We start from the raw sequence: 23,313 nt of genomic DNA on the forward strand, positions 1-23,313 counted from the left end.
AGATAGTGTTCTGGTTTATAAAAAAGGGTACACTCTACCTCTAGTTTCTACTGCAAATATTTCTGAACTACTTCCATGCCTCTGGATGTGACTGCTCCATTTCAACACTGTCTGCAGATCACTCAACTCACCCATGTATTCATATTCGTGGCAACAAGTTAACTAGATGTATATTTCACTAGCCACCTTGGTTTCTAGAGAAGAGCCTCCCAACCAATGTAACATGGTTAGAGGCTATATCAGGATACAGATCCCCTCAGCCTTCAGGGTAGTCGTGCTCTCAGGCAGGTTCCCACCACCCCAGCAGCTTCCTCCACTTACCCGAGTGTGCTGTAGAAACATTATCATTTTTTGTGTGTACCATGTCACCAAAAAAAGTTGAGAAGCACTGCGGCTTACATGTCTGAAGTCTTAAGAAGCAGGTAGGTATCTAGCAGGTATAGAGCAGTATTAGGTATCTCCCTAGACACTGCCTCTCGTCATAGTAATTCTGGCAGTAGCCTCAGCTAGATAATCAATGATAATCCTTCCTTTCTCCCTCTGCATTTCTCCAGTAGTAGCAACTATTGAGAATCAGAGGGAAAAGTTCAATTGCTAACGATGCCAATGTTGCTGCGGTTTGGAAAGAGATTTAAAAAAGAGAATCACTGCCCTCATCCTAAATGTCGCTTGCAACAACATACCATATCAACACAAATGAATTTTATCTCTCAGAACAGGAGTGATAACAGACCAAATAATGGAAAAAGACTGATCTATCTTCTCTATTTTTAGCAGAAACTAGAAAAAGGGCTAGGTAGACACATTCTGGATTGGTAGTTTTGGTTTTCCCCCATTATTTTTATAATCCACACCTATATAATTACTATCAACTGATAACATCTAGTTTTCATTCTGACCTTGTGATTTATCAGAATCATCCTCCAAGTCACAAGTGATTGGTTTCAAGGGCTGCTGTTCAGAATTCAGCTCCTGAAGAAAGAAATAACACAGAAATATTTCAATTCAACAAATATTTAATATCAATAGAGACTAGAATACAAGCATTAAATCTCTCAAAGAAGCCTGAGACAGCACAAAGACTAAAATGGCAAAAGCATCACATTGCCATGCACAGCTATGTTACCATCACATTATACGACCCTCAGCAAAAATAAGCAGTCTTGCTCTCTAATGTCCTTGATAGTGACTGAGTCACCAAGAGAGGAATTTACACTGTACTTGATAGTATATTCTGGTAAAGAAGGACAAATATTTGATGTTTAATGGAACAAGCTTCAGTTATTTAGAAAATTCACCAACATGAAATGACACAAAGCTTAATAAAGATAAGTGATTTAATTAAAACCACGAATGTTTAAACTTTTAAAAATTACCCCAGCAGCAGAAAGAATAATACTTTTAATAATCCTAAGGGACTGTTTTCTAGAAAAAGTACACAAAGAAAACAGATAAACTGATATACACGTCAAGTAAGTCTTCTCTACCCCACAAGAATTACTCCGAATTATTCTAATAGTAATTCAAATTCTCAGATCAGTAACAGGGAATTGGAAGTTAAAAAGAGAAATTATGCAACAAGCAGTTCACCTTTGCATTACAGTTCTCAGGACTAGAATGACATGAGCCTTGCTGCTGAAATGATGGGGATGCAGATGGTGACGGTTGTTTCTGTTCCTCTTTTTTTCGTTCATATACTCGAACTCGGGCACAAGTCATCATACTTTCAAAGTACAAATAGACCGGATCCTTGTCCTCTTCCCGAATCTGTAAGTTTCATATAACAAAACATTCTATGCATTGGAGAAAAAAGTCTTCTAGATTCCAAAAGGAAAAAGATGTTTAATCTTTGTTTCTATTACAACACTTGAAATTTTTAAACACAAACTTTAAAGTTAAATAGTACAAGTATAGTTCATATGTAGTGAAACTTGGGCCAGTCAGAAAAGATCTGGTTCTCTATTAAGAAATTTCAGCTCACTCCAAACGCTGCTTGTCAACTTAATTACCAGTCCAACAGAGACTGATACTTTTGTAAACGACAATAAAATAAATTACTATAAAAACGAAAGACGTTAAAATACAAGCCCAAGTTTTTTAGTATTCAATTTAATAAATATAAAATTACTCTATCAACTTGCTGTAAAAGTTTCTAAATATTTACTCATTTTCCATTCTTGTTTCATCTCAGACTGGTAACAAACAACTTTGGACCAGCACTGGTACAGAGATCACACTGAATAACATCGTACGTAAGGATCTTTCTTCAATTTAATGCACTGAGAAGACTGAAGTGGATTTAATAATCAGAAATGCTTAAGCTATTAACACAACAGAAGCATCAGCTCTTTTACCTATCCGTCTTCACACAGTCATATAACAACTATTGTTTTAAATCTTGAACTTTACTATTATTGTATATAAAGAATTTGCTTTAAAAAGATGAGTTACTTCCAAAAGCTTCTTCTTAATGCTTTTTTATTAATAACATGTACTACATCCTAACTGCTCAACATTCTTTAAAAGACTTTCATGACATCATGTAAAAAAAAGTCCACCTTTATATGCTCCTCCTTAAAAAAGATTTGGCTACCTTTTAAGAATCACCACTATTCACCTCTACTTTGATGACATTTTTTAAGTGCCAGCAACTAAACTGATTAAATCAGAAAGGGAGATGGCTTGCAGGCATATTACCTGAAAGCAAACAGAATATAAACCAAAATCTGGTTGAAACCCACCATCTTTACAAATGATTTTTGTAACTTGCAATAAAACATTAAACTCCAGGCTTACCACAGGATTGGGTTTGGGAGTATATGCCCGTGCAGGTTTAATTCCAGTGAGCAATTTGCCCTTCACAGTAGTAGATAAAACTTCTGGCTGAGGCAACAACAATGGTTTCATGGGCTCAATGACAGAAGGCGTTGGGATATAAACTGGCTCTGGATCTACTTCACCTTCTACTTTCACCCATAATGGGTAATGTCGAACAGGCTGTTCAGGCTCTGTTTCACATATAGCTTAAGAAAAAGAAGGATAAGATTTTAGGTGCCTTTGGCAACAGAAGTTCACTGAGGCACTGCCAAAACAAAATACACTCCCTCATAAAAAGCAGTAACTCATTACAACAATCAAACAGATGCCCCCTAAAAAATCTTTAGTTGTTCTCATGTACTTTTTTTTTTAAAGATTAGCACCTGAGCTAACAAGTTACCAATCTTTTTTTTTTTTTCTGTTTTTTCTCCCCAAATTCCCCCAGTACATAGTTATATATTCTAGTTGTAGGTCCTACTGGTTGTGCTATGTGGGACACCGCCTCAGCGTGGCATTATGAGCAGTACTACGTCCGCACCCAGGATCCAAACCAGCGAAACCCTGGGCTGCCAAAGCGGAGCACGCAAACTTAACCACTCGGCCACAGGGCCAGCCGCTCTCACGCACCTTAATTTATTCATCTATTAACCAAATATTTGTTGAACACCTATTATAAATCAGATACTGTTTTAGGCACTAGAGTGAACATAATTATGAATAAAACAAAGTTCTTGCCCTGACAGAGCTTCCAGTCCAGTAGGAGAAACAAACTAATAAACATATAACATCAAGTAACGATAAGTGCCACACAGAAAATATAGCAGGGTAAGGGATGGAGAGTTAACAGGAGTTGCTATTATATTTAGTATGGTCAGAAAAGGCCTTCTCTTATCCTGCAAAGATAATCATTCTATACTACACCTTTTAATTTTACAACAAACAACAACTATTTATTGAATCTTACTTGTACTTACTCTAAGCACTTAATATGTTTTAACTCATTTAATGATCACAATACTCCTTGAGATACTATTACTCCCATTTTGCAGAAGCTGAGGTTCAGGGGAGTCCAAGAGTAAGAGGCAGAATCAGGATCACTCAGTCAACCTGGCTCCAGCGACTGAGCTGTTACCGTTGCCTTCAGATAATAAATTATATTCAAAAGACAGCCCGAACTGAGCATAGGAGCAAAAATGTATCAACAGATAAGCAATGAAATCCTACTGTCAAGAAATTCTACACAAATGAAAACATGCACTAAAGTACTTAACCAAATTAAATGGAGGATCTAGGTTAAGAGGCTCCTGGCTTTATTCTTTAAGCAAAACTGCCCATTCCCAAAAAGAAGACAGCCACAGAGAAGCAAACATTGTTATTTTGTATTTTAGCAGTCAGTCCTCAGAGAAGACGTAGCTGGTTCTAAGCCAAAGATCCAAAATCTTTGCCTAAAGTCACATAAAATGTGACTGAGCAGCATTCACACTTAATTCAAATACTTAGTTCAATTAATCTTTCATAACAAAGCAGAATCCAAAATGCAACCTGATTTCATTCCTAAGTATATTTATTCTGAACATTAAGACCCCACTAGTAAAGAACAACTTTGTCTAAAAGTCTCTTAAGAGCTAACATCATTCAGAGCATAACCACAAAATACTGAATAAAGGCTTGAAGGTTAAAATAGGGAGGAAAAAAACTTCAGAGCTAGAAGGTGATTGAGCCAATTACTTAGCTAATTAGCAGTCTCTGTTATCCAAGTTTTATAACCTAGCTCATTTATTACATAATTCACAAAGGCTTCTAAGACCCTAGTATTCATTCACGCATTTGAGTATTTGAATGTTTACTACGTATCAGACTTTGCAGATACAGTAATGAACAAAACTGACAAAAGTCCCTGCCTTCAAGGAGCTTACATTTAAGCCAGAAGGAAGAGGGTGAGGCAGGCAATAAACAAGACAAACAAGGAAAATATGTTGGATAGTGATAAGTGCTTATGAGGAAAAGCAGAAAAGGGAAATAAGCAGTATATATAGTGAGTATGTATGAGTATGTATTTTGAGGGGGAGTGCCGCCATTTTAAAACAGACACCCAGGGAAGCCCTCACAATAAAGACGGTATTTACAGAGGCTCTACCATTCATTTGGTAAAAACTGTATTGTCAAGTGATGCCAATTATTTCATATACATATTAATTCTATTACAAAAACAAAAGTGCTTTCAGGGCAAGCACTTTATCTCTGAACTCTTTCAATCATCTCTCAAGGATATTCTAAGCTTCCATAAGCTAAGGATTATACTAAGTAAAGATCCCTTTTCATCTTTTTCTTTTGAAAATAATAGCTACAAAATACAGAGTACAGTACTTCAGAACAAAATCTGTTAAAAATGTCCTAGAACATCTTAATCCCTCACAGGGAATCAAAGACAACTCTAGAGTTTCAACTACGGATAAATGGAAAAAGTGGTTCCAGTAAACAGAGGAGTTCATAAAAGGAGCTGACTGAGAAGGGTAGAGACTCAGTTCTGTCTAGAACATGTAAGATTGAAGTGATAGCAACATAATCAAATATGGTAAGCAGTAAAAATCAGGACTGTCACTGGCAGAGACTACATATGAAGCCATGAAAATGGACAGACTCCTCACAAGGGCAACAACAACAGACCACTTCGTCACACTCCATTAGCCCACTGTCCACTTGATTCCTTTTCACAGCCTGGGACCCAAGATAGAGCTCTTCTCTTCTCCCCTTCACAATACACTAGAGATCCCCCTACCCTTTACCTGAAACCCATAAAAAAAGGAGCTAGCAAAGGCAAGATTGAAGGAAGAGTGTAGTATATATTCACAGAAACCCATTTCAAGAAAGAGGTGGTATCCCCTTATTTCTATTCAAATGCCTCCTAATACATATTACCTTCCCAAGGTCCCCTAGCATTATCACTCTGTCTTCTGGGATTTCAATAAGCCTTTTATTCATGACACTTAAAACATTATGGCACTTTTGTTATTGTGCACTTAAAATTACAAAAAAAATACATATCTAAATGTTTAACACACACCTGTTTTGTCAAATTAACAGTAACCTCTTAGAGATGGACTTGGTTTTAATTGTCTGTATCTTAGCTCCTCTCACTGCTACAAGAGCCCACAGTAGTTGCTCCATAAATGAATACTGTTAGAGAAGTCCCAGAAAACTGCTATGCTAATAATCAGCAGACTATATTCCTTTCCTTGTCATTTTTGTAGGTGTTTTAACTCTTTTTATAATACATATACCCCTGGGCAAAATATAACACCTATAAAGGGCAGAAATAATGCACTTACATCTTAATACACATTAACAAGTATACAATCATGTAAACACTATACAGGTCAAGGAATGGAATACTGCCATCAACCCCAGAAGCCTTTGCACACCCTTTCTCAATCAAAATCCCTTCCCACAAGAGTATCACTTAAATGACAGCCACTTCCCTGGCTTTCCTTTTTTAACTCCAAAATCCATACCCTACACATCATAGCTTAATTTTGTCAGCTTTTGAAATTTATATAAATGTAACCACAGAGATGTATTCTTTTGCCTATTTTTTTCACTGAATATTATATTTGTAAAAGGCATCTATGCTGTTGCACATACCTACAATTTATTGTTACTGTGGTACACTATTCCACTGATTATTCATACTATTGTTCATTCATTCTACTGGTATTAGATATCTGGGGTTGTTTTAAGGTTTCAGCTACTGTGAATCATAATGTCATCAACACTGTTGTACAATGCAGTTCTACTGGTTACTCCGGAGTCAAACTACTAGAACAAGGGTAAGTGTATCACCAACTTTAGTAGATATTGCCAAATTATTTTCCACAGTGTTTATATCAATTTACAGTCCCATCAGCAGCGTATGAGAGTTCCCATTTATCAACAGTTGATATTATCAGAGGATTTTAATTATTACCATTCTGGAAGGCATGTAGTGGAATCTTGCTGAGAATTTAGTTTGCATTCCCTAATTATGATTGAGATAGTCAACATCCCTCTTTATGAAATGCCTCTAAAAGTCTTGCCCACTTTTCATGGGACTGTTTAATTCTGATTAATTTGATGACATCTCTATATATTCTGAATACAGGTCCTTAGGTAGGTATTACAACTATCTGTTCTCTCATTGTAGCTTACATTTTCACTAACTCAATGTCTTAAAGATTTGAATTTCTCATTTTTAAATAATCAAATTATTATTCTTTAAGAATTGGTATTTTCTTCAGTTATGCTTAAGAAATCCTTTCCTAATGAGAGATCATATATACACATTCTTCTGTATTATCTTCTAAAAGTTGTTTTGTATATTTTAGCTTTTCAACTTAAGTCTATAATCTACTTAGAATATATTTCTGTGTATGGTGTGAGGAATAAAATGTTTCACTTTTTCCCATACGGATATTCAATGATCCTGCAACCAATTATTTAAAAAAATCATTCTTTCCTTATTCCTCTGCCGTTTTGTCCATATATGTTTGAATCTACTTTAGACTCTCTATTCTGTTCTACTGGTCTATTGACTTTATCCTCAAACCAGTGTAACCCTCTTAAATGTGGTGGTTTTGTAAGTTTTGACATTCAAAAGGGCAAGTCCTCCCCCCTTGTCATTGTTAAACACTGCCCTGGCTATACCTAGGTCCTTAGCATTTCCATGTAAATTTTGGGACCAGCTTTTCAAGTTTCACATAAAACCTGTTGAGATTTTGATTAGGATTACAATGAACTTACAGATGAAAATGAGAAGTGACACCTTTATAATAGTCAGTTTTGCCTGCTATCAGTTATCTAAATCAAGAATAGATGTTGACAGGATTCTGGGAAGACAGCAGAGAGGGAAGCACCAAGAAATCTGTCTCCCTATCTGAATAACTACATTGTAGAATCTGTCCGGTGTAATTATTTTGGAACTGTGGAGTCTGTTGAAGGCTTGAAACTTCTCGGGGAAGATATGGACAGTAAACTGTCACTAACTGTGGTCAATTTCAGCTCTTAGCACAGTAGCAGCTATGCCTTCCCAAGCCCCCAGCTACCTGGCATGCAGCTGTGCATGTGTTCCTACAGCAGCTTGCACACATCTTGGGGAGCCAGTAGTTAAAAAGGACTCTGTCCTCCAAATATCAGGGGTCTCTGCTCTGATTGCTGCTTCTGACCACAGAGGTGCAAAGAGGTAGGCAGTCACTGTTGTTGCACCTCTCCTCACTGTTCCAAGCTCTTATCCTACTCTGTCTTAAGTGACTTCCAGGGATTTAAAAAGCCAGTATCCTTTTTCTCCCCTTCGGTTTTCACTTTTTCCCCCTTCAGGAGCCAGACATTAAAGGCTAGAAAATTCAAAATCAACTGCATACACAGGAAAAACTAGAAAATGACCATGCATGCCCAAGGAAAGGCTCAGAAAAGACCTGAGAAGACCTTAAGTTTACACCTCAGGCTGATCCTTGGCACAAAGCCAGCCTACAATAATAAATAAATAAATAACAACAAAAAAAAACCCCTACAAAAACCCTAGGGAAGGAAGACTATCTGATTTCCAGAGTTACCACATTATTAGATTCAAATGTCCAGTGTTCCACAAAACATCACAAGACACACAAAAAAACAGGAAAGTATGGCCCATTCAAAGGAAAAAAATTAATCACAGAAACTGTCCCTGAAAAGGACCTTAATGGCAGACATATCAAAGATTTTAAAAACAACTATCTTAAAGACCTCAAAGAAATACAGGAAGATGTGGAGAAAGACAAGAAAATAATGTGTGAACAAAATGGAAATACCAAAGGGACAGAAAATCTGAAAATAAACCAAAAAGAAAACTTGGAGCTGAAAAGTACAACAACTGAAATGAAAAACTCACTAGAGGGATTCAAGGCAGATTTGAACAGTCAGAAGAAAGAATCCGTGAACTTCACAACAGGACAATGGAAATTATGGAGTCTGAGGAACAGAAACAAAAGGAAATGAAGAAAAGCGAACAGAGCCTAAGGGACCTGTGGGACAGCATCAAGTGTACCAACATGCACATCATGAGAGGAAGAGAAAGAGAAAGAGGCAGAAAGAATATCTGAAGAAATAATGGCTAAAACCGAGCCAAATTTGAGGAGAGACATGAATAGGAACATTTAAGAAGTTCAACAAACTCCAAGTAAGATGAACTCAAAGAGATTCACACTGAGACACATTACGGTCATGTGTCTATTAGTGATGGGGATCCATTCAGAGAATGTGTCATAAGGCAATTCTATCATTGTGCAAACAGCACAGAGTGTACTACCACAAACCTAGATGGTATAGCCTACTACACACCTAGACTAAATGGTACTGATCTTATGGAACCACCATCGTATATGCAGTCCATCATGAACCAAAACATCATTACACAGTGCATAACTGTATAACCAAATTTTCCAAAGAGAAAGAGAGAATCTTGAAAGCAGCAAGAGAGAAACAAATCACCACAAACAAGTGATCCTTAATAAAAACATGAGCAGATTACTCATCAGAAACTTTGGAGGCCAGCAGACAGTGGACTGATATATTCAAAGTGCTAAAAGAAAAAAACTATCAACTAAGATTCCTGTTTCTGGCAAAACTGTCCTTTTAGAGTGAGGGAGAATTTAAGAAATTACCAGATAAACAAAAGCTGAGGGGGTTCATTTCATGACCACTCAACCTGCCTCCAAGAAATACTCAAGGAAGTTCTGTAAGGTGAAATGAAAGGACACTAGACAATAGTTCAAAACCATGTGGAAAAATAAAGATCTCGATAAAGGTAAACACATGAGCATTATTAAAGCTAGTACTATTATAACAATGGTCTGTAACTGCACTTTCTTTCCTACAATATTTAAGAGACTAATACATTTAAAGATAAAAAACAATTATTAGAGGGGCTGGCCCCGTGGCCAAGTGGTTAAGTTCGCGCGCTCCGCTGCAGGCGGCCCAGTGTTTCGTCGGTTCGAATCCTGGGTGCAGACATGGCACTGCTCGTCAGACCATGCTGAGGCAGCGTCCCACATGCCACAACTAGAGGAACCCACAACGAAGAATACACAACTATGTACCGGGGGGCTTTGGGGAGAAAAAGGAAAAAATAAAATCTTTAAAAAAAAAAAAAAAACAATTATTAGTGTGAAAGTTAGTATTACTGTAACTCTAGTTTGTAACTCCAAATTTTGTTTTCTACATAATTTAAGACTAACGCATTTTTTAAAATTATTAGCTTATGTTTTGGGGCACATAATGTATAAAGATGTAATACTATGACATCAACAACCAAAAGGGGTGGGGATGGAGCCGTAAAGGAGCAAAGTTCTTATATGTTACTGAAGTTAAGTTGGTATAAATTCCAATTAGTGTGTTATAACTTTAGGATGTAATCCCTCCAGTAACCACAAAGAAAACAGCTATAGGATATACATAAAAGGAAATAAGAATTTAAACATTTCACTACAAAATATCAACTAAATACAAAAGACAGTAATGCAGGAAATGAGGGGGAAAAAGCTATAAGGCATAAAGAAAACAAAAACAAAAAAGCCATAAGGCATACAGATAACAAATAGCACATATTACAGAAGTAACTCCCTCCTTATCAGTAATTACTTTAAATGCAAACGAGTTAAATTCTCCCATCAAAAGACAGATTGTTAGGATTGACAAAAACATCTGTTCCAACTATATCCTGTCTATGAGAGACTCCCTTGAGATCCAAAGACATAAAGAGCTTAAAAGTGAGAGGATGGAAAAGATATTCCATGCAAATAACTAAAAAAGATCAGGGATGGCTATACCAACATCAGACAAAATAAACATGAAATCTAAAAACGTTACAAGAGACAAAGGATATTATATATTAATAGAAGGTTCAATACATCCCGAGGAAATAACAAATATTTACATACCTAATAACAGACCAAAATATATGAAGCAAAAGTGGCAGAATCGAAGTTAGAAATACAGTTCTACCCTAAGAGTTGAAGACTTCAATACTCCACTCACAATAATGAATACAACAACCAAACAGAAGAAAAGAAAACAGAAGACTTAACACAATAAACCAATTAGATCTAACAGGCACAAAGACCATTCTACCCAATAACAGAATATACATTCTTCTCAAGTGCAACGTGGGACATTTTCCAAAACAGTCCATATGTTAGGCCACGAATTAAGTCTCAGTAGATTTTAAAAGACAGATATCACACAAATTATCTTCTCTGACCACAACAGGATGAAATTAGACATCAGTAACAAAAGGAAACTGGGAAAATTCACGAAACAGTGGAAATTAAACACCACATTTCTGACGAATCAATGGATCAAAGAAGAAATCACAAAGAAAATTAGAAGTGAGATTTATTCCTGGAATGCAAGGATGATTCAACATACAAAAATCAATCTATGTAATACACCACATCAACATAATGACAGTAAAAAAAAAACCACCTGATCATCTCAGTTTACGCAGAAAAAGCATTTGAAGAAATGCCACAAAACTGGAGGACACACACTTCCTGATTTCAAAACTTACTACAAAGATACAGTAATCAAAACAGTATGATACTGGCATAAAGGAAGATATATAGACCAATGGGATACAAGAGACAGCCCAGAAATAAACCCTCACATATATGGTCAAATAATTTTTGACAAGGGTGCCAAGACCATTCAATGGGAAAAGGACAGTCTTTTCAATAAATGGTGCCGGGAAAACTGTCTATCTACATGCCAAAGAATGAAGGTGGACTCCAACGCCACATATAAAATTTAACTCAAAATGGCTCAAAGACCTAAACGTAAGGCCTAAAACAATAAAACTCTTAGGAAAAAACACAGGTCGAAAGCTTCACAACACTGGATTGGCAATGATTTCTTAGATATGACACCAAAGGCACAGATAACAAAAGAAAAAAGACAAGCTGGATTCATAAAAATTTTTAAATTTTGTGCCCCAAAAGACACAGAGAAAAAGGCAACCCACAGAATGGGAGAAAGTATTTACAAAACATATATTTGATAAGGGATTAATCCAGAATACATGGAGCACTCTTAAAACTCAATGAAAGAAAAATAACCTAATTCAACAATAGGCGAAGGACTTGAACAGACCTTTCTCCAAAGAAAATATACAAATGGCCAATAAGCACATGAAAAGATGCTCAACATGACTAATCATTAGGAAAATGCAAATCAAAACTACAACAAGATACCACTTCACATCCATTAGGATGGTTACTATCAAAAAAACAAAACAACAAGTGATGGCGAGGATATGGAAAAACTAGAAGCCTTATGCACTGTTTGTTGATGGCAATGTAATATGGTATAGCTGGCTGTGGAAAACAATATGGCAGTTCCTCAAAAAATTAAAAATAGAATTACCATATGATCAGAAATTCCACTTCTGGCTATATACCCAAAAGAACTGAAAGCAGGGTCTTTTGTACACCCATGTTTATAGCAGCATTATTCATAACAGCTAAAACATGGAAGCAACCAAAGTGTCCATCAATGGATGAATGGATAAAGAAAATGTGGTACATACATACAATGAAATATTATTCAGCCTTAAAAAGGAAGAAAACTCTGCAATATGCTGCAACATGGATGAACCTTGAGGATGTTATGCTAAGTAAGATAAGCCAGTCACAGACAAATACCGTATGACTCCAGTTACATGCAGTGCTAAGAGAAGTCAAAATCAAAAAATACAAAGCAGAATGGTGGCCAGGGGCTGGGGGAGAGAGGGAAATGGGGAGTTATTGTTTCATGGGTATAGTGTTTCAGCTTTACAAGATGAAGAAAGCTGGGGCTGGCCCCGTGGCCGAGTGGTTAAGTTCGCGCGCTCTGCTGCAGGCGGCCCAGTGTTTCGTTGGTTCGAATCCTGGGCGCGGACATGGCACTGCTCATCAGACCACGCTGAGGCAGCATCCCACGTACCACAACTAGAAGAACCCACAACGAAGAATATATAACTATGTACCGGGGGGCTTTGGGGAGAAAAAGGAAATAATACAATCTTTAAAAAAAAAAGAGGAAGAAAGTTATGGAGGTAGGTGGTGGTGATCTGTGGCACAACAATGTGAATGTATTTAATACCACTGAACTGTGCACCTAAAGATGGTTAAGATGGTAAATTTTATGTTAAGTGTATTTTACCACAATAAAAGTAAAAAAATTTTTAAAGAATGGATGCTGAATTTTTATCAACTTCACAACATTAACTAATATAGATTTTTCTCCTCTAATCTGTTATTATGGCCAATTACTATTCATAGCTAAGCCAAACTTACAGCCCTGTCATGTCATGCTTTACATATACACTTTATATATACAGACACCTTTACTAATTACAACATAAGATATTCATTGCAGATGATTTAAAACAATTAGAAATCTAAAGTCATCCAAAATCTCAATATCCAGAGATAATTACTGTAAAAATTGGGCATTATTTCCTTGTTTTTAAGTGCATATATGTACATATATATCCTGATGTAATTGAGATAATATGGTACATACTATTTTATGATTATCAATTACTACAGTGTGATGTTTCCTGTGCCTTTAAACATTCTACATTGGTTTTTTTGTTTTGATTTCTCTAAAGATTGACACCTGAGCTAACATTTGTTGCCAAGCTGCTGCTGCTGCTGCTTCTTCTCCCCAAAGCCCTTCAGTACATACTTGTATATTCTAGTTGTGCTATGTGGGATGCCACCTCAGCACGGCTTGATGAGCAGTGGTGGCATGTTATGTCTGTGGCCAGGATCCAAACCACTGAAACCCTGGGCCACTGAAGCAGAGTGTGCAAACTGAACCACTCGCCTACAGGGCCAGCCCCTCTACATCATTTTTAATGACTATCTTGTATTCCTTTGTAGAGATATATAAAAATTTAACTCAGATTATACAATAAATTTTATCCCTTTTTTTCAATTTTAAAGTCTGCAATAAATAGTCCTATAACTAAACTTGTTTTTCCTTTTTTCTGTTCTAGTTTTGAGCTATAATTGACCTACAATACCATAGATACAACTTGATGGGTTTTGACATCCATATACCCCTGTGAAACCATCACTACAATTAAGATAGTCAAGGTAAATACCACCTCCAAGATTCCTTGTAACTGTAATTGGATTACCTCTCTGAAATCCATCCATCTCTCCCTCTGCTTCCAAACACCACCCCAACTCTTGCCCTGGCAACCAGTGATCTATATATCAGTTTCTATTTAAAAAGTTTTTTTACATGAATGGGAAAAAAACGTTAACTTTTGGGGTGGACAGGGGAGATATGGCCGCCTTCATTCAGCCTAATTATTCTGAGGTTGATTGTTGCTGAGTGTATCAACAGTTTGTTTCATTTTACCGCTGAGTAGTATTCCATTGTTTTTATCCATCCCAAATTTCTTTACCCATTCACCTGTTGATGGACACCTGGGTTGTTTCCAATTTTCTCGCTATTACAAATAACGCTGTAATGAACACTCATGTAAAAGACTCTATGGTGACATAAGCTATCACTGCTCTTCAATAAACACACAGAAGTAAAATGAAACTATCAAACTGTTTTCCAAAGTGACTTTTACATTCCTGCTAGCTATGTATAAGACTTCCAATTGCTCTATATTCTCACATTATTTGGTATGGTCAAACTTCTTAATTTTAGCCACTTGGTGGTACACAGCAGTGTCTCCTTGTGGTTTTAATAAGCATTTCCCTAATGACTACCGATGCTAAGCATTTTTTCATGTGTTTATCTGCTGTTAATATATCTTTCATAGTGAAGAGTCTTTTTGCTTTCCTGTTCATTTAAACTACGTTGACCGCCTTCTTACTGAGTTGTAAGCATTCGTCTTAAAGAGTTTCAACAATTCCTTATTTATTGCAGATACAAGTCCTATGTCAGATGCATCTTTTCTAAGTATTTCTCCTGGTCTATGGCTTGTCTTTTCGTTTTCTTAAAGGTCTTTTGAAGAACAAGTTTTTAATTTTGAGAAATTCAATTTCATTACTTTTCTTGCATTTATAATCCAAGCTTTTGATGTCCTATTTAAGAAATCTTTATGAGCCACAAAGTCACAAAGGGTTTTTTCCTATATTTTCTTCTATAAATTTTATACCTTAAGAACTTACATTTAATCTTTGACATTAACTCAGATTTTGAGTTAATTTTTGTGTATGGTGTGAAGTAATGGTTGAGGTTCACCTTTTATGGGGAAGGAGGGGTGAGTGTCTATAGTTATCCACTTGCCCCAGAACCATCTGTTGAAAACATCATCATTTCCTCATTGAACTACCTTGGAATTGTGTCAAAGATTAATTGGCCTTGTGTATATATGTGTGCATCAGCTTCTGAACTCTCTATTCTGTTCCATTGATCTATATATCTTTCTTTATCCAAATTACTTGAGCTTTACAGTAAGTCTTAAAAATCAGGTAGTATAAGTATACCATGTTCCGCTTTATCAAAGTTGTTTATCAACGGACTACTCCAAGTCCTTCACTTTTCCACATAAATTTTAGAAACAACCTGTCCATTTCCACCCAAAAAAGCCTGCTTGGATTTTTACTGGAACAGCATCAAATCGATTTATCTTGCCAACACACTCTTCTGATGCATAAATTGTATCTCTCTCCATTTATTTAGGTCCTTTAAAAGTGCTCTCAGCAGTGTTTTGTAGTTTTTAGCATAAAAGTCTTACGCAACTTTCATCAAATTTATCCTTAAGTGTCTAATTTTTTGGATGCTATTTTAAATGGTATTTTTTATTTCAATTTCCAATTGTTCACTGGCATATATACAAATACATTGTATACTGATACTGCTGTATGCTGTAACCTCACTAAACTAACATAGTTCTAGTAGCTTTTTTGTGGATTCCTTAGGATTTTCCAATCTATGAATAAAGCTAATTTTACTTCTTCCTTTCCAATCTAGATGCATTTTCTTTTTCATGCCTTCCTGCACTGTCTAGGCCCTCCAGTATGATGAGACATGGTAAAAGAAGACATTCTTCCTCATTCCTAATCTTTGGGGAAAAGCACTCAGTCTTTCACCATTAATATGTGGATTGTAGAGTTTTTCCTAGATGCTCTTTATCAGGTTGAGGAAGTTTTCTTCTATTCTAGTGTGCCAACAATTTTTACCAGAAATAGATTCTGTAAATTTTTTTAAATATCTGTTGAAACAATCATATGGCATTTTATAAAAAGTCCACTATGGTAATAGTGAACTCCACTGTTTGTTTTCACATGTTAGATCAACCTTGCATTCCTGGGATAAATCCCACTTGGTCATGATATATGATTCTTTAAATATATTCTTGGATTTGATTTGCTAAAATTTTATTTATACTTTTTACATACGTTCATGAGAGATATTACTCCACAGTTTTCTCATAATGCCTTTTTCTGGTCTGAGTATCAGGGCAACGCTGGTCTCATAGAATGAGACCATTTGATGAGTGTTGTGTAGAATGGGTATTATTTCTTCCTTAAACGTTTTACAGAATTCACCAGTGAAGCCATCTGGACCTGGTGTCATTATTGTGGGGTTTTTCACTACAAGTTCATAAGTAAAGGGCTAGGCAGTTACTTTTCTCTTCTTCAGTGAGTCTGGTAGCTTTGTGTCTTTCAAAGAATTTGTCCATCTCATCTAAGTTGTCCAATTTAGCCTTTTTGGGTGTTCTTTAATATAAACAATTCAGTGATGAACATCTATGTTCAGGATATGCTAGTAAAAGTGAAACTGCTGTGACATTATGCTATGATATTATAAAGTGAGTGCACTTTAAACATTTATAGATGTTGCTGGAATTGTACCAACTACACTTTTACCAACAGTTGGATAGTGCCAGTTTTTTTATACTCTTAACACTGGATATTCAAACTGGTAGGCAGAAATTGATACTTTGTTTTAAATTTATATGTCTTTAGTGATAGGTTTATTGACCATTTGTTATAAACTTTCTTCTGTAAATTGCCTTTCTGAATTCTTTGCTAACTTTTATTGGAGTGGCTGTGTTTTTTTCCTACATATCCAGGAGTTTTATTTTTTCCAGGCTGTAATATAATAATTCATATTTTAGTTTTGTTCAAAATTCCTCCCCCATTCTCCTCAAAAAAGGAAAAAAGCAAGAGATAGTTAAGTCTGGAGGTCTTTTCCTTCTATGGTTTCTTTGGAGTCTTGCTTAGAAAGTCTTTCTCTATCTTCAAGATTAAAAACATATTTCATTAGATTAATAAATGGACTTTAAAAAATTAAACTGCTAATATCTGGAATTTATTTATTCCAGATATTTATTTTAAACAAAATAAAAAAATACAGTAGAAAGGGAAAAAAATCAAGAATGAAATAATACGTAAGTTGGGATTTTGTAATATTTTATCAAAAAGGAATAAGGATTTCAAAAGAGTATATAATGCTCAACTGTTACGTCCTTATTCTGTCCCTAAATCTCCAACCACTTGGTGAATGACTCAAACCATAACCAGAGGGTCTTGTTACAAACTTCTTCTTTTAGAAAATAAAATGAGATGTGTTAGTTAACTTGACTATGTCAATCATTTCACAATGTATACATATGCCAAACCATCATGTTGTATACTTTAAATATTTGCAATTTTATTTGTCAATTATACCTCAATACAGCTGGAGAGAAAAAAAGAAAATGATGGATTATACCAATCATCTGTATATTCAAAGAACACGGCAGGGGGTGCAGTGGAGCACACAGAAAAACAAATGAAGCTTCAAATGCATTCCGAAAGTCCAAATGAGAGAACAATTCAAATTTAGCACAAAAAATCCATCTTCAAGAGAAAACTTAAAAAGAACGTGTGTGTGTGTGTGTGCATGTGTGTATCACATATGCCATATAGAAAGAGCATTTAAGGATAACAAGAATTTCTCAAAATTCTTCTTAGATCATTGATCAGAATTAAAGTAATAGTAATATTCAAAATAGGTTTCAAATAACCATACTTTTCTAAAAATATAAAACTATACTGTTTTAACTCTCAATTAATACTCACTGTATTCCAGCTTCTTTCTCTTCTTTTTCTCTTTCAATTGTTCTTCTTCCTCCTTGACTCCCTCTTCTCCTTCTCTTTGCTCCTCTCCAAGAGTATCATAAAAAACTGGATCACGATGGGCAGCCTTCCTCTGGAAATGCTTAGTTTTGGATCCCCCTTTAACAAGCACAACTTTTCTTTTCAAACAAGTGCAGCCAAACATGCAGTCTGGTCGGCGGCAGTGAGCAGGCTGGCGCTTCTCCAAAGCTAGACTTGAACATACACAACCCAATCGACAGAAGTCATTGTTGCATGGAGGCGCTCGTTTCCTTATGATTGTGTGGATAGGTTTAGTTTTGAGAGATGCCTAAAGTTAAAGTAGAAAATTGTAAATCTGTTAAATCATCCCCTAACACAACCAATTACTTACAGTCATATATTAGTCTGTCTTCTTCTCTGACTCTGAGCACTCAGTAGTAACAACAAAAGATTAGCACAGCTTCAAAGAACAGAAAATGAATATAACAAGGATTCTGAACAATCTCCCATTCTAATGCATAGCACAGACAAGCAAGAGAATAATTGTTTTAAATAATTATGAGACAAAATACGAACAAGGATGAACTTAGTCTCCACAGAAATCACACATAATGTTCTAGGGCAGAGGTTGCCAAGCTTAAGGCCCACGGGCCAAAGCCAGTCTGTTTCATACATAAAGTTTCACTGGAACAGAGCCAGGCTCATTCATTTACAGTCTATGGCATTACAACAGCAGAAGTGAGTAACTGCAACAGAGTGTACGTCCTGCAGAGCCTAAAATATTTACCACCTGGCCCTTTACATAAACAGTTTGCTGACCTCTGTTTCACGGTAATTAATAAAAAAGGAATAGGATAATATGTGCATAAAAGTCTTTAGGAATAATTAATAATAAAGGACGCATTTTGTGTTTAGTCCTAACATCTGAGGATTTTTAGCTCTAGAATTTAGTAACAGAATTAAAAAATGGAAGGTAAAGTACAGAAATGTCATTAAAAAAATTTTCCAGATGCTGTTGTGTCATTTCACATGCATCAGAGGCCGCTAAGAAAGATGAATCAATAATAAAAATAAAAAATTCTTAACATAAAATTTTACAAAAGACAAAAGCTTTTTCTCTGTACATTTATAATTTGTTGGATTTTCTGGGATTTAGTACACCTTTTAAGCAGAATCTTCAAAGCTGTTTTAACAAGATCAGCAAATGTACTTGCCCACCCTCTGGAGAATGAAATCAGAGACTTTCAGAGTAGCCAGTTGCCTTTATAAAGGAGAAAGACATTATTCAAAGCACAACTGTACTGTCTCCCTCTGCTGGCAGGAAGGATCTACACTTGGGTATCTAGCTGATAAAGAACAACAAATGCGGAGGACATCTCCTTGGTTGTCACTGAGGTAACTAAATGCCCAAACCTCCTGCCAAAAAGCCCTAGTCCCATTTCCTCTCACTAACCTAATTCTTTCTAGCCAAGAACTAATATGCTTCTGGAAGACAACAGATACTTACTTGAGCAGTAAGCAGAGTTGTTAAGGATACATCTGCTCGCTCTTCGGTGATATAGGTCCTTGGTTTTCCTTCCCAAAGTGCACAATCTTCCAGGTCCATTAGCTTCACTTGAGACTTAGACAAGCCTGGAGGGCGAGTTCCCTGTTGCTGTTGCTGCTGCTGCTGGTGTGCCTGCCGCAAACTAATCTGCTTTGGAAATGTATTTTCATCTAAAGTTGGCACAACAAAATTATTCACCGGATTTTCTGAGATGGTGCTGGAAGAATTCTTGGTAACCTTATCTCCTGGAATTATATGAGTGTGTTTCTGTTTTGGTGAAATGGGGTATGGTAAAATGGATTTATAAGATGATTTAGTTCGGCCACTGAAAGTTGCCTGTTTGTTTTGAGACTTCACCTTTCGAGAGGCAGAGGGTACAGAATGAGGCTTCAAAGAGTAAGAGGTACAAGGGGAAATGGTAGACTGCTTCTTTAGTACACTATCAAGTGTTCGGACATAGCTGGTACTCTTGGTGGGAAGCTGGTATACCACAGGAGATGTGGGAGCACTGGAAGAGAAACCCATGTTTGTTTCCATAAGCTTGCCTTCGTTTTCCAAATATTCATCTAGCTTATCACTGCAGAAAGCAGAACGGTTTTTCAGTGAACCTTCTGAATTTCCACCTAGAAATAAGGAGATACAGATACTTAAAAGAAATCTAGGACAGACCTTTAGATCTCTAGAAAAATATACTTAAAAGGCCAGAAGTATTCAGTTATATGCTATTGAATCTTCTAAACTGTCCCTCTTTAGAATGAAGAAAAATATAAAATATAAAACCAAGTGAAGGGGGCCAGCCCTAGGGCCAAGTGGTTAAGTTCACGCACTCTCCTTTAGCAGCCCGGGGTTCACTGGTTCGGATGCTGGGCACAGAACCTTCGCACCACTCATCAGGCCATGCTGAGGTGGCATTCCATATAGAGGAACTAGAATAACCAACAACTAGCATATACAACTATGTACTGGGGCTTTGGGGAGGGAAAAGAAAAAGAGGAAGATTGGCAACAGATATTAGCTTACGGCCAATCTTCCTCACCAAAAGGTATATTAAAAAAAAAACCCACCAAGTGAAGAGACTGAATATCATCTGCTAGTTATATTAAAAGCCATTATCTAACATTATCTTAATACATACTTAGCATTAATTTTTACAAAGTCCTAGGAATAGTAATAATTAACACTAGGGTTAAGAGTTTACAACCTCTGACAACTTATAACCTTAGTATAGAGACCACATCTAAATAAAAACATAAGAGCACAAAATATACTTAAATTAGACCTCAAAAGAATGCCAAGAGATCATTTAAGAGCCTGCAGTCCTGGACTCTGATACAATGAAGAGGTAAGAGCACAAAAAGAAGAGTACAAAATTTCATTTTTAAGAAACAAAAAAGCAAGCTTAGTAGAGACACAAGTATTACACTATTATAACTGTACAAAGAGTCAAAGATGAGAAAAACTATTTTGGACAAACACTATATTTATCTGGTTGGAGCGTAAACTGCAAAAAAGTACAGAGGGAAAGGAAAAGCACTAAGAAAGGAGACCTACAGGCATTCAGTCAAAATGCTTGAATTAGAAGTTTACTCTGAAGTATAATGCTATCGGGAATCACTATCCAGCTCTGAAGTACACAGTTTTGAAATAATGCTTGAGAATGATGCTTTTTGTAACTACAGGAATAACAGAAAGGAAGTGCGGTTTTTAAAAAGGGCTGCAGAGATTACTTAAGCCTAACATGGTTAGGGACTGAACCCCAGGATCGGGGCTATGGAACACCAGGAATGAACAAAAGCCAACAATTTTCAGTTTATTTTAAAGCATGGACAGAAGAGATGAAGAAAAACAACCAAGACAATTTTAACAAAAGGCTTTTTTTGGCAGCATTTTTCAGAACTTACTTATAAATTTTTAAAAAGCTAATTACCTTCATTCCTAGAGGCAGAAGCACTATGAAACTTTCCTCTCCATCCCTTGATCTTGGTGAAGTCATTGGTCTTCCCTGTCCTAGAAACAAAGGGAAATCCAGCATCTATAAAAGAAAAAGTAAAAAAGATGACCAAAATTTTAGCAAGCCAATATTTTGTATCTCATCAATTCCTAAGACTTTATCTAAAATGTATAAATCATTGCTAAGATTATGCCATTGGGGGCTGGCCCAGTGGCTTAGTGGTTAAGTTTGAGTGCTCCGCTTCAGTGGCCCGGGGTTCACTGGTTCGGATTCTGGGCACGGACCTATGCACCACTTGTCAAGCCATGCTGTGGCAGCATCCCACATACAAAAATGGAGGAAGGGTGGCACAGATGTTAGCTCAGTAACAATCTTTCTCAGGCAAAAAGTGGAAGATTGGCAACAGATGTTAGCTCAGAGCCAATCTTCCTCACCAAAAAGAAAAAAAAGGAAGAAGAGTAGCTAAAAGAACTACCTTAAATGTCTCTAACAAAGGTAGCTTTTTATTTATATCACAACTTTGTCTGACTTTACAAATGTGATGCACTCACCAGGAGAGGCAGGGTTAGTTCCTGTAAGGTTCCAGAAAGGAAAGCTAGTGGCTGGAGCCAAAGGCAGCTGTACTCCCAAATATTTAAGATCAATGCTCATTGTTGGATCCACTGAATTCAATTTTAAGCCCACTACAAGAAAAAAGGACCACAAATCATATTAGCTTCTTTTAACCTTTGGTTGCGGGTGGGGAGGAGGGGTGGTTAATAGAGATAAAGGAGATAGCGGAGAGCAAAAATGACAAAATAAAAATAAAAAGTGGCAGACAGACTTTAAGGTGACCCCATGACGCTCACCTCCTGGTACCACATGTGTGTGTAATCTTCCCCCCTCCTCCTTCCCCATGTGAGTATGGGCCTGTGATTTGTTTCTAGCTGATGGAACATGGCAAAAGGGATGGGATGTACATGATTATGTGTGAATGATAATATAAGACTGAGTGTATCACCCATCTTGCTAGAGCTGCAAGGATATAAATTCTGCCAACAACCTGAGAGAAAATGGAAGCAGATCCCTCCCTAGCCAAGCTTCTAATGAGAAACCAGGCCTGACGTCTTGATTGCAGCCTGGAAGACCCAAACCAGAAGATCCAGTTAAGCCGTGCCCAGACTCCTGACCCACAGAAACTGGGAGGCAATAAATGTGTTAAGGTACTAAGTTTGTGGTAACTTGTTAAGCAACAATAGATAACTAATATATAAACACAGCAGAATTCAGATCTTTTGTGCTTTAACCCTTTCTGGGACCTCTAACACAAACTTGCCCTAGACTGAGCTTTTGGCTTGATTAAGGCTACTAATTCTGTAGTTACTATTATTGGTATTTATGGTTAATTAAGCCTATAAATATCATGACTTATTTGTGGATTAAGAGGCAATCTTTTGAGAAAGTATTTACTTTACATATCCTTTTACAATTTTTTTTTTGCTTAACGTTTAACATCTGAGATTTGTCTATGTTGACAGATTTATCTCTAGATGACTTATTTTCACTGCTGTACACTATTCCAGATTATGAATATACTCCAATTTATCCACCATTTTCCTACTGACGAGAATTAAGCTGTCTCTTACTTCTATTACAAACAATGCTGCAGTATAACAGTACATCTTGTACCAGAATGCACATCATACATGTGAACATGTGCAAGAACTTCTCTAGTGCATTTAGCTTTGCCTTATGACGTTTACCCTGGAGTGGAGTTGCCATGTGTGGAGTATGTTCATCTTTCAATGTACTGAATGTTGTGAGTGTCTGACATATCTTGTGGCTGCCCAAAATATTCTGAACACCCTTCCTACAGCTGTTACTTTTCCACATTATCACTCCTACCTCTTCAAGGTAGG

The 23,313-nt window shown here is 36.5% G+C and overlaps 1 protein-coding gene across 27 annotated transcripts in view; it reads right to left on the bottom strand.

Moving 5' to 3' along the window:
* Positions 1–23,313, bottom strand: part of MGA (MAX dimerization protein MGA) — a 155,903-nt gene that overhangs the window by 26,405 nt on the left and 106,185 nt on the right. For all 27 annotated transcript variants that reach the window (XR_011499962.1, XR_011499959.1, XR_011499963.1 and 24 more), the window contains 7 exons: positions 21,967–22,098; positions 21,392–21,496; positions 19,426–20,087; positions 17,901–18,246; positions 2,797–3,023; positions 1,591–1,767; positions 900–972 (listed from right to left, as the gene is read on the bottom strand). Coding sequence is in view for 24 of the 27 variants with exons in the window: in XM_014857329.3 (XP_014712815.2) it covers positions 900–972; positions 1,591–1,767; positions 2,797–3,023; positions 17,901–18,246; positions 19,426–20,087; positions 21,392–21,496; positions 21,967–22,098 (1,722 nt within the window). In the remaining 3 variants the exon portion in view is untranslated. The remainder of the gene's footprint in view (positions 1–899; positions 973–1,590; positions 1,768–2,796; positions 3,024–17,900; positions 18,247–19,425; positions 20,088–21,391; positions 21,497–21,966; positions 22,099–23,313) is intronic.

Source organism: Equus asinus, chromosome 2 (assembly GCF_041296235.1).
Source record: "Equus asinus isolate D_3611 breed Donkey chromosome 2, EquAss-T2T_v2, whole genome shotgun sequence".
NCBI lineage: Eukaryota > Metazoa > Chordata > Mammalia > Perissodactyla > Equidae > Equus > Equus asinus.